The sequence below is a fragment of the Arvicanthis niloticus genome, chromosome 21 (genome assembly GCF_011762505.2).
Source record: "Arvicanthis niloticus isolate mArvNil1 chromosome 21, mArvNil1.pat.X, whole genome shotgun sequence".
NCBI lineage: Eukaryota > Metazoa > Chordata > Mammalia > Rodentia > Muridae > Arvicanthis > Arvicanthis niloticus.
Genome location: NC_047678.1, coordinates 34,899,677 through 34,912,114, shown reverse-complemented (window position 1 = coordinate 34,912,114; position 12,438 = coordinate 34,899,677). Strand labels below are relative to the sequence as shown.

Below are 12,438 nucleotides of genomic sequence, written 5' to 3'. Positions count from 1 at the left end.
TAGTGGCACATACCTTTTAGTTAACTGCACCAGAGCAGATGGGTTTCTGTGAGTTCAAGTACAGCCTAGTTTTTTAAGTAGTGAGTGTCAGGGCAGTCAGGACTACATGATTAGTCCCTACCCCCAGGAAACACCCCCACACCAAAATATGAAAAATAAGAAAGAAACTAGAAAAAGTCTGCCTGCCTTCCTGTCTTTCATTGGGGGGGGGGGGAGAACACATGAACTTACTGCTCTTTCAGGACCAGAATCTTGGCTTCCTAGTTGGGATCCAGCACCTCTGGCCTCTGGGCACCTTCACTCACGCACATACACACACAATTAAAATAATAAATTTCTTTGTTTTTAAATCCAGACCTCAGAAAAGTTGTTTCCATAGATAACTTTTCTGTAGTTCTCAGCTCAAGAGCACTGAGAGGTCATGGTTCTAAGCAAGTATGTCGGTTGGTTTTACTTCAGGGGGTGGGCCAGCTTACCTAAAATGGGTGACTGTTAGGATTTGAATGCAGAAAAGAGAAAGGAGGCAGTTGTTCTTTTTGTTGGATAATACTCTCTCATTTCTGCCCCACTCTAGATCTCAGCAGGGTTCTTCACACTCCGCTCTCCGTGCTTAGTTCTAAGTTTGTCTGTTTTCTCTCTCCTCCAGGTGGAGAAGATACGCCAGGTGAAGGCGAAGTCTCTATACCTGCAGGTGGAGAAGCTGCGGCAGAACCTCAACAAGCTGGAGAGCACCATCAGTGCTGTCCAACAGGTCCTGGAAGAGGGCCGAGCCCTGGACATCCTGCTGGCCCGAGACAGGATGCTGGCCCAGGTGCAGGAGCTCAAGACCATCCGGGGCCTCCTGCAGCCCCAAGAAGATGATCGTGTTATGTTCACGCCCCCTGACCAGGCCCTGTACCTTGCCCTCAAGTCTTTCGGCTTTGTCAGCAGTGGGGCTTTTGCCCCGCTCACAAAGGCTACAGGAGATGGCATCAAACGAGCCCTTCAGGGGAAGGTGGCCTCCTTCACTGTCATGGGCTATGACCACGATGGTGAACCCCGCCTCTCAGGAGGTGACCTAATGTCAGTTGTGGTCCTTGGCCCCGATGGAAACCTGTTTGGTGCAGAAGTGAGCGACCAGCAGAATGGGACTTACGTAGTGAGCTACAGGCCCCAGCTTGAGGGTGAGCACTTGGTGTCGGTGACACTGTACAACCAGCATATAGAGAACAGCCCCTTCAAGGTAGTGGTCAAGTCAGGCCGCAGCTACGTGGGTATCGGGCTCCCCGGGTTGAGCTTCGGTAGTGAAGGTGATGGTGAGGGCAAGCTGTGCAGGCCCTGGGGTGTGAGTGTGGATAAGGAGGGCTATATCATCGTGGCTGACCGCAGCAATAACCGAATCCAGGTGTTTAAGCCCTGTGGCTCCTTCCACCACAAGTTTGGTACCCTAGGTTCTCGGCCTGGGCAGTTTGATCGACCAGCTGGCGTGGCCTGTGACGCCTCCCGCAGGATCGTGGTGGCCGACAAAGACAATCATCGAATTCAGATCTTCACCTTTGAGGGCCAGTTCCTTCTTAAGTTTGGTGAGAAAGGAACCAAGAACGGGCAGTTTAACTACCCATGGGATGTAGCAGTGAATTCTGAGGGCAAGATCCTAGTTTCAGACACCCGAAATCATCGCATCCAGCTGTTTGGACCAGATGGGGTCTTCCTGAATAAGTACGGCTTCGAGGGGTCTCTCTGGAAGCACTTTGACTCTCCACGGGGCGTGGCTTTCAACCATGAAGGTCACCTGGTAGTCACCGATTTCAACAACCACCGCCTTCTGGTTATTCACCCCGATTGCCAATCTGCCCGCTTCCTGGGCTCAGAGGGCACTGGCAATGGGCAGTTCCTGCGACCACAGGGTGTGGCCGTGGACCAGGAAGGGCGAATCATTGTAGCTGACTCCAGAAACCACCGTGTGCAGATGTTTGAAGCCAACGGCAGCTTCCTGTGCAAGTTCGGTGCTCAAGGCAGTGGCTTTGGGCAGATGGACCGCCCCTCAGGTATCGCGGTCACCCCGGATGGCTTGATCGTCGTGGTGGACTTTGGCAACAATCGAATTCTCATCTTCTAATTGTGTCTTCTTCTGTTTTTTTTTTTTTTTTTTTTTTTTTTCCTGTGTTTAGGGTGTGCATGTGTGTGTCTCTCATTTTTGAATTTCAAAGAAGAAATCATCTCAGGGATATTTCTTTTTCTTTTTTTTCTTTTCCCCCTCCCCCTTATTTTTATTATTTTTTTTTTTAAAAAGAACAAAAGTACAACATTGCCTAAGTCCTACCTCAGCTTTTTTTTATTTTCTTTTTTTCTTTCTTTTCTTTTCTTTTCTTTTTTTTTTTTTTTTACAGATGAATGTAATTCTCTTTTGTGCAGGGATTGAGCCTGTGAAGTGATAATTTCTATCTACCTCAAACCTTTGCATTTCCTTGTCTAGCCGCCCTCTTTGCTCCTCTGTGGAGCTTACATCCCCTTCCCTCCCAAAGGCATAGTAGGCACAGGCCAGCAGTCCTGCAGCCTTGAGGGCACTGAAAGCGTATGGTGGGGTGCATTTTGTAGATTGAGCCAAGGAAACCCAAAAAAACTACTAAGTAAGAAAGAGAAGTATAAGACATTGGAAAGATAGGATTTAAAAGTCATAATTGTAGTGTATTTGTGTTCTTGAGAATACTGTGTTTATGTGGGGTTAGGTTGCGTGGCTTGCTCTTTTTTAGGGGAAAAAAAACCTTTCTTTTTTTATTGATGCAACAGAACTTTTCTCTGTTTACCTCGGTGTGTCTAACATCCTCATCCCTAGGAGATATGACTGTGGCTTGCTAGCCTAGAAAAGCAGACCATTCATATTTTCGGGTGTCTCATCTTTGTATCTGGTGAGGAAGGGTGTGTATGTGTGTGCGTGCGCGCATGTTTGTATTTCTAAGCCATCTTTGCTTGAGGAGAAAAGTTGGACTTGACACATGACATCCCAAGCAAACTTCTTCCCAGTTTGCTAAGAATATAGATTTAGCTCAGGACTGTTGGTTGAAAGTGTTCTCAAAGGTTAAGTATCTGTGTTTTTGTTGTTTGTTATAAAGACTTAGGTATAAGGAAATAAGTTAACCTTGTTCTCAGAGAGAGGGGCTTTTCAGATGTGGACCAGGGTGCCACAGAAGTAGGGGGGCTGAAGAAGTGAGGCACCCCCCCACATCAGGGACTGTTCAGGATGGCGGGGGTCCCCCCATCTCAATGCAAGAGGGTGTGGTAGGCAAAGGGATAGCTTTTATTTGAGAAGCACAATTTTTTTTTCCTGCTTTGGAAGTTCAGGGAATATAGAAGAATGTCTGAATGACAGGTAGGACCACCCATTCCCTCACCCCTTGGCTCAGGTCTCTTTCTCAGGCGCCTTCCCTGTATCTGAGTGGAGTCAGACCTCAAGGTTAACCCAAACCCCTATTCCTCCCCCAAAGGCCTTTGAATGTAAAGGATTTACAAACCAAACCACCCCCAACAGAAAGTGTTGGACACAGTATATGTCTTTTTTTAAAACCTGTACCAAAGAATAGAAACTTGGGAGTGTGTGGCTCCCATCCCATTGAGGGCTGATTTACTTACTGTAAGCCACAGAGTGGGTCTTCTCTATGTTCATCTGTCTCATGAGGACTTACTGTGGTTCTCTGTACTCTCCTCACTACTGAAATCAGACCAGATTTGAAACGGGCAGAAAACTGTCTGAAACAGACCGACCAAAAGCTGAGTTTCTGCCAACAATGCATAGCAGAAACTTCCCAGAGGAAGGAAGAATAAGGGGTCAATCAGATTGCTTTGGGTCGTTCAGTTCGTGTGAACTACTCACATGATTTAATTTCAGGATTTTGGAGTGATCTAAAATGAGGCAGCGGTGCTGGGGTCAGCAGGGAGAATGGTACACAAGCAAGGAATCCTGAAGGCAGCTTCAGCTGCCGACCCCCACTTTATAGGTTCCTGGGGATGCGGAAGAGGGTTACAAGCTCCTTTTAAAATTTAAGCGGGTCCTTCCCCAGTTTATATCCCTTTAGCCTTTATTGTGTCACCTAAGTGTTAAACTGATTTTTAAAAATTTTGTAGAACAGGACAACCAGGAGGCAGCTGCTTCCTCCCCTCCTCCCCCATCTTCCTAACAAACTGCCCTTAAACACTCAATGTAACTGGCTTAGCATTCTTAATGATTCTAATTGAACAAATGAATCTTGACAACCTTTTCGGAAACCTGATTTTAATTGTGGCTGGGGGAAAACTGCTTTCCAATGCTAAATTTAAGTCGTATTCCATGCTCCTTGGGTGTCCCTCCTCAGCTCTTCTGTGGCAGGAATATTATTGGCTGTTCACGGAGAACTTTTTCTGGTGACTTAACAAATAAAATACTTGACATTTTACTTAGGATTTGATAGCTCGGCCCAAGAGCCCATCTTGTGGCTGAGATGGTTGTCTTAATGAGTACATACATAGATAGACCAGTGTGGGCCCAGAGCACTGTGGGTGTGTCCTTGGAGGTCCGTGGCTCTTTACCTTTCAATATCCAGAACGGTGTAGGGCTGGCTTCTAAGGAATGTGGTCATAGTTGGAGAACTTTTGTTTTTAAAACAAGTGGCTATTTGTGGCCACCTGAGATTTGACTCCTAGCCTGTGGGGGAATTGGTGCTAAGCACTTTGGAGAGTGTCTCTTAGATACTGTGGGCTGTTCCATATCATGATGCAAGCCATGTTTGGTGTGAGCCTGCTGCCCATTCCGAGGTGATGTTGTATAGGTATGACAGGAAAGAGACATTCTGGGTGCTGGATGGATGGAAAAACCGTCTCTCAGTGAGAGACTGCCTGCCGGGCAGCGCTCCTTGTGTAGAGCTAGCCTGGACAGGTGGCAGGAGCTGGAGAGGGTGGGGACCAGGAAATTCCCATTGGAAGTGAATTAATATCTTAAGTTTGAGTGTTAAACACCTGGTTGCCACCTGTCTAACATTCCAGAAGTATAATCTGAAAGTAATCACTAATCTGTAACTTTTGTTTATGAGAAGCCACCCTGTTTTGTCTTCAGACCTGTCCTCTATTCTTTCAGCTGGCAGGTAACTCATCTTGGCTTGAGTCTAGTGGTCTAGGCTGTTCCCCAAGTGCACTAAACTTCCTCAATCAATACCCTTGTTAAGTCTAACTTATCTGGGGAAGCACACAAGGGTACCCTAAACGGAATTGGACAGTGTTGGGCCATAGAGGTTGCCAGGATGAAGGCACTTTGTGATGGATGGCCCAGTGTGTTTCATGAGTTAAGCCAAAGCTTAATCATTTGAGTTGGGAAGTCTTTTAAGCTTGAAGCAGCACAATACTGTCCGTCTGTGTGTTGTCTTTTGGGTTTGGAAGATTCTAGGGTTGCTGTGTTATGGTAGGTATTAAAAGGAATGCCAAAGTTCTAGGCTTGTTTTCCCTATTGTTTAAGAAATGTGTGTGTGTGTCTGTGTGTGTCTATGTGTGTGTGTGTATGTATATATATACACAAACACACAGTGGTGCCAAAATGTATTCATTTAGAACATCTCTTCTACTGAGGTTCTGACAGTCTGTATGAAGATGACGCCATCCCTGTATACAGTTAAATAGGACTGGGCCTTTCTCTGGCTTCTGGTGAGCCAGGGTCACAGAACAGGGCACTGTCCCAACCACACTGATTCGTCTCTTACGGATTTTCTACCTCACTTTTGGCAAAAAGTCATCTACCTCACATCGGCACCTGATGGGTCTTGAAAGGGTTAGTATTAATCCAGGAGGGGGAGGTGGATGTGGGAGACCCCCTCTAGAAGACAATGTTCAGGAATGCAGGATTGATTTCTTCAAGTAGACAAACATCTGACCTTGAACAAGAACTGCCTGGTCAGTGTAGTCATTCTCCCAAGTAGTTCTCCGCCAGTCTTGCTTTCCCTGCCACAGAGCTACTTCTCGGACCTGATGGAGAACCTTACTTCATTAAAGGCCTTTAGGTCTCTTCTCTTCAAGAGAAAGCTGTTTTATCTGTTAGGAGTGTCTGCAGGCATGTCCTTGTAGCCGGAGCCCTACAGGTCTAATGGGAAGGGAGCATCAGGTATTTGAAGGGAATGAGAATCTCTGACTTCATGATTGTATTTGAAGCTGTCTGTGCCCAGCAGGATGTCCGTCACCGTGGTGCAGCCATTTCTACAGCGACCGGTGACCTGTGTATTGCTTTTTGCTTTGATTTGTTCTTCCTACCAAAGGCAACACTTTGACATTTCTTGTTTGTTCCCCATCTCCCCACTTTGTTCTTGTTTGTTAAATACTTGATAAATTGAGAAGCACATTATCAGGAAATATGCTGTTAACTTTCTCCGTTTGTCCCCGGTCACCTTCTGGTCTACCTGGATAAGAGCATCCTGTAGGCCACTGGACTAATCGGGTTTTGGGTTTATAAATAAATGTCACCGTGAAGAAATACCTCAATAATATCTATTTAAAAAAAAAAAAAAAACTGGTGTTACGGGTTAGCAATCCAGCCTGGAGGGCTGTTTTCCCACCCTCATTTAACCAGTAATGGTTCTAAATGTTTTTGTGTATCTGCATGGTCTTAGACCCCTTTTAATGATTGTATTAACTCACGAGCTCAGGTTGTATCTTACTTAAGGCTATCTCAGAGCACACTGGCTAAATATTGGCGCCCCTGGCAGCACCTCGTTTACTTTCGCTGTAACCAGCTTTGCATTGGTTCTTGGTGTTTTCTATCAGTCTGTAGCTCTGTCTTCCTCTAGAGGGAGACTGTTCACATGTATGGGTGGGGCTTTCTTGTTTGTAGGGTGGTAAATGTCTTTTCCCCTTTTCCCTTTAACCTCAGTGCCGGTGAGGGTGGGTGGTTTAGCGATGTTTAGCATGTTACATGTAGTTGTGGGTGGGAGGGTTTGTTCGGTTTTGTTTTAATGGATCTTGTTTGATACAGTCCATTAGTTCTCTCACGCCTGGTCAGCCAAAAAGAGAAGAAGCTTTAATTTTTATGTAACTATAGAGTACACGATCCACGTGGGTCTCTTTTGTTGTAAGAAAAGTGAATGCATTGCCTTTCTGGGTGGAATTCAGAGGCATGTTGCCTGATGTTAGAATGACTAAGTTAAAAGTGTCTTAAGCGCGACAAGCTGATTGAAGGAACACACTGCCTCCCCTGGCAGCAGAGCCCTCTCTGCCTCTGCCACTTTGGGGATTGTGGTGGCATTTAGGAGCTTGTCAGCTAGGGGGATTTCCCCCAAACCTCAAGGCAAAAGTGTATTTTTTTTAATTATTATTATTTTTTTGTAAGCCCCTCTCCCCTCTTTTTGGGCTTTTACCTTTAAAACCTTAAATGTTCCTATCACCAGCCACAGGCATGACAGGCAGTGAGCAGGTGAAGAGCCAGTGGAAAAGCCTTCCAAACCTCCTGTGAGCTAACAGGCTTCTGAATGTATCTCTGGGGTCCACAGAGAAGGCTGGGAGGAGTAGCAAGGAGATGCCGTATCAGCTACTGCAGCCTTAAAACAAAGCCGGTGTCTCTTTGGACTTTAAAATTGTTCCTATGCAGCTTATTTTATTTTTGTTTAATCAAATAAACAGAGGGTTTTCCCATGAAAACTTGTGTCTGTGTGATCTTTCCATCTGGGTTAGGTATGGGTGTACCACTCTTGATGGGGGTGGGGGGAACTCAGAGGACTGGCTGTCACAGGACAAAACAGGCTAGGGGTGGTCAGACAGCGTGGCTGTAATGTGCTTGTCACCAAGCTTGATGAAGAGTTGAGTTCCCAGGACCTGGTAGAGCAAGAGAACCAACTCTCACAGTCTGGTCTCTACATTCACACCATGTAATGGCAAACCCCCACGCACTCGTAAACGGCTGTGTGTATCTGTATTTATATACAGGCTTTATATCCTTGTCTTTGAGTTTCCCAAGGAAAGAAAGTAACAGCTGTCTCTCCAAAGGGTAAGTGGCTGTGGGACTCACCAGCTGCTGCTATTGCTGCTGCCTCCTTTTTTTCTGGTGGGTTCTGGCCTTTTAACCTCATCTTGGGCTGATGGAGAGGATCCATTTGAGGGCTGTGCTGTGGCCCCAAGGAAACTAAGTAATTCATATCTTGGTGGTTCTTGATTGTGGGGCCAGGGAGGCAGGTGCTATGGAGACTAGGAACTTTGCGGATCTATGTGGTAGGCACATTCCTCTAATCCCAGGAAGGCCGAGCCAGGAGGATCACGGGTTTGAAGCCAGCACGGGCTGTGTAGTAAGGCTCTGCTTCAAAACCTTAAACAATTGGAAAGTGGTATAGGGGCTGGAAAGATGGTTCTGTGGTTAGAGCCCAAGGACCTAGGTTGGGTTCCCAGTTCTAATTCCAGAGAACCGGATGCCCTCCTGTGGCCTCTGGGCACCTGGTGCACACGTGTGCAGGCGGACATGGAGGTCAAATACAGTTTGTTTTTTATTTTTGTTCAAGCTAACCCCTGTGTGTTCTCAGCTTGCCTTGGAATTTGCTTTGAGTGGAGCTGAGTCTTAACCTTTTTCTCAAAGCAGGTAGCCTCCGGTTTGGGTGGAGGTCATCGGGCTGGAGGTGACCCACTAGACTTGTCTACTTTTCTCCTGAAAGTGTTGTGATTTGTTACTCTCCTAAGGTGGCCAGAGTGGAGAACTCTGGGATTGAACACCTGCTTGAGAGAGTTCTAGAGAGCCTTGTGGGTTCATGAATGGACTCAGCCTCTGTTCCTCTTCCCCGTCTCCTTTTATTTATGGTACCTGTAGCTGGGCACCGTGGGAGCCTGTCAGACATGAGGGTTTGGGGGAAAGGGCCCTCTACAGTCTCCTTAAGGCCTGGTGTGGAAATTGGCAAAGCAAGTGAGTTGTGAAGGAAAGACTGAAGTTCATGGACTGGCAAGATGGCTTAGCAGGAAAAGGTGACTGCTGCCAAGCCTGGGACCCATGTGGTAGAAGTTGTCCTGACGCACACGAGTGCTATGGCATGTGTGTGCCCACGTTCAGGTTGGTTTGTATTTTGAGACGGTTTCTCTGTAACCCTTGGCTGTCCTGGATCTCATGAGATCCACTTACTTCTGCCACCCAAGCAGACCACCGTCACCTGGCCTCTTTTTTTTTTTTTTTTTTTTTTTTAAAGATAAAGATGAAGACTTGTCTTTAGTTCCATGTGATTCCCACTGTCTCTGGCCCAATGAGCTAAGGTCTAAAGGGCTAAGCTAATGAAATGACCCTTCAGTGGCAGGCCCCTGATTCTGAGCACTAATGATAAATACAAACCAAGTATTGAACAGGGATATGGGGGAGACATTGGAGCCTTTGCTGCTTGCTGGTGTGATTACAGAACCAAACATGAACATGGTTTAGCTGTTTCATATGGTGAGCATAGCAGTATGTATGTCTAGGGGAACTGCACACCTCCATGGAATTACTGCATGAATTTCTTAGCACCGGTATCCTGATGACCAGGAAGTACAGGCAGGAGGAAATGCCGCTCTGTGGGATATTCAAAGGGTGAGGTACCACAGATGAAGCATTAGACGTTAGGTGGAGCTTAAATGGGCTGGGTGGGCACTTCATTTCCTGTACAAAGAAGCTGGGAGGCAAAGACACAAGATGAGAAGGCATGGGAGCCGGAGGCTTTGCACATGGAATCTGCCTGGTTCTCGTAACGTGTTTGCTAAAAGATCAGAAGTGTGTGGATCGTCTTAGTGATTCCAGGTAAGTACAGTTCTGCCAAGGTGGACCTTCTGAATATCGGCTTTTCCAGTTAATGGGGGGTAGGGGGGAAGTGGCACTTATTTGCTGTGGGTACATGCTGGGGAGTGAGGGTACCAGAGTGAACCTCAAGATGGTTGGGACAGCCTACTGGAGTTCTCATGGTACTCGCCCAAGGGTTCTAATCATCCAGATTTGACAGTATGCACTGAGCCATTTCACCCAGCCCTTACTTTGTGTTTTGAGTGAACTTGGACTATCAGTATAAAATACCTATGTATGTAAAGTAACTTACGTTGTCTTCAGGAGTGTCAACTGGATATCTAGAAAGGGTAAAGGTGCTTGTGGCCACATGTACACACCTGGGCACTTGAGCACACACACACAGCACACATCTGTGTACCATGAGAGTGCCTGGTGTCTGAGGAAGCAAAAAGAGGTGCCTCTGATTCCCTGGAACTCAGTTCAGCCACCAAATTTGGACTCTGCTCCTGCCTCAGCCTCCCAGGTTTGTAGAGTTATACATGTGTCCCTACTCCCAGTGTAAAAAGAGACACTTCAGAAGACTGTGGCTAGAAAGAGCCCTTTGGGGTGTGACTAGTAGTCCCTGAAGTATTGACAGATGTGAACCTGACATTGTCAGAAGTCAGCCTGTAGAGTGAAAAATATAAAGTCCATTTTGTTAAATATATGCAGGCTTTTTCTTTGCCAATGTTATGAGCTGCCATGCTTTTTTTTTTTTTTTTTTAATCTACACTTTATTTTATTTGCACACTTGCCTGTTAGTCAGGTCCCATAATGTGAACACATTTTCTGCTCTGTTGGCCCTTATGGGACCTGCTAGGACAGATAGCCCAACAACAATTTTATTGTTGGGTGGAGTAGTTTCCTGGGGTTTCACTGGAGAGGTAGCAATTTTTATTTCCAACAAGGAGGCTTTAAAAAGTCCTTTTTAGGGCTGGAGAGTTGGCTCAGCGATCGAGAACACTGACTGTTCTTCCAGAGGTCCTGAGTTCAGTTCCCAGTAACCACATGGCAGCTCATAACTGTCAGTAACTCCAAGATTTGACACCCTTACACTCAGACATAAATGAAGGCAAGACACCAATGTACATGAAATAAAAATAAATGAATAAATTATTTTTTTTAAAGTCCTTTTTTAAAAAAACTTAGGACTAAGTTAGCTGATGTTAGCCCTATAGTTTGTAGTTTTGCATTTAGGAGACCTTTTATAAAACAAGTTGAATAGATGAATTTGATTATGTACCCATTGCTTTCGGAAGTGAGCTTGGTAAGAACTGAACTGGACCACTAAGTTTGGGCCCACAGCTTAAAGGACCAAGAGTCATGGGAGCACAAGGGCAAGGGACCCACCTGAGTGGTCCACTCTTGTGCAATCGCAGGGCGGATACCAGCACATGGGGGCTCCAGTTGCTTCCTGGTATATGACAGAACTCTTCCGAGGGAGATGAAACAGTCTACTCACCCCAGATAAGGAGCCCAAGGCTGACTAAAGGACAGATCCCACCGAAGTCCTGCCTGGTGAAGCAATGGGTTTTATTGAAGTGACTTACAGGAATGTGGGTGAGGGGTGACACTTACAGGAACAGCAATGTTTAGAAGACAGCTGCATCAGGAAGGCCCACCCCAGCCTGGGTGACAGCCCTCAGAAGCTGGGAAACCTGGAGCACACTGCACAGCCTGCGGGCAACGAAGCAGGTCGGAGACTTCTTCCCAGGCGCCTCCGTTGATCCTATCTCTTCCAGGCAGCTGCTCTCTGGTCTGAGTCATCCTGCAGTAGACTCTCTTCTCATGGGACTTGGGAATTCAGCTTGTCTAAGTTGCCCCCTCCGTTCAATGAGCTGGGCTCTGCTTAGTCTGGCAGGGAGAGGAGCATAGTGAAACTGGTCAGGTTGAGGGCCCATCTTTTGTTGCTCACCTCCCTGCTTAAGGAGCTCTCCTGCAGGCAGGGTGGAGAGTTTTCATCTGGAAACTTACACAACACTGCCGAAGAATGCACAGCCATCAGGCACCAGGGAGGCACGTGGAGCTGCAAATACCAGAAAAGTATGGTGTAATATGTATGAAAGTGTCGCAATAAAATCCCCTAACAAAAATCTTCAAATTAAAAATGGAAAAAAGCCAGGCGGTGGTGGCGCACGCTTTTAATCCCAGCACTTGGGAGGCAGAGGCAGGCGGATTTCTGAGTTCAAGGCCAGCCTGGTCTACAGAATGAGTTCCAGGACAGCCAGGGCTATACAGAGAAACCCTGTCTCGGGGGGGGGGGGGGGGGGGAAGGAAAAAAATCGGGGGTGGTGGTGGTGGTGGCTAAGTGTAGTATTGGGTTCCAGTACTGGGGAGGCAGAGGCAGGAGGATCTTTGAGTTAAATGCCAGCCTGGTTTACAGAATGAGTTCCAGGACAGCCAAGCTGTACAGTTGAGACCCTGTTTTGAGACAGAAAAATCAGGTTTTCCTCCCCCAACCTTCAGAAGTGCCCGAGAGAAGTGCGGTTGTGTAGAAGCCCTCACTTTGAAGTTTGCCCATCCTATTACTTTCAAGAAAGAAGACACATAATAACTTATCATTGCAGCTTTTATTGTGTTTCTGTGGTGTGTGTGTTTGCACACGCGCACATGCATGCCACAGAGCCTCATGAGGCAGGCAGAAGAAAACTTCTAGAAGTCAATTCTCTGTCTCCCAGAGGGGTTCT

At 46.6% G+C, this 12,438-nt stretch overlaps 1 protein-coding gene across 1 annotated transcript in view; it reads left to right on the top strand.

Moving 5' to 3' along the window:
- Positions 1-2,106, top strand: part of Trim71 (tripartite motif containing 71) — a 50,323-nt gene extending 48,217 nt beyond the window's left edge. Inside the window, exon 4 of the mRNA XM_034524990.2 lies at positions 647-2,106. Within this exon, the coding sequence (XP_034380881.1) occupies positions 647-2,098 (1,452 nt within the window). The 3' untranslated portion in view covers positions 2,099-2,106. The remainder of the gene's footprint in view (positions 1-646) is intronic.
- The last annotated feature ends 10,332 nt before the right edge of the window (positions 2,107-12,438 follow it).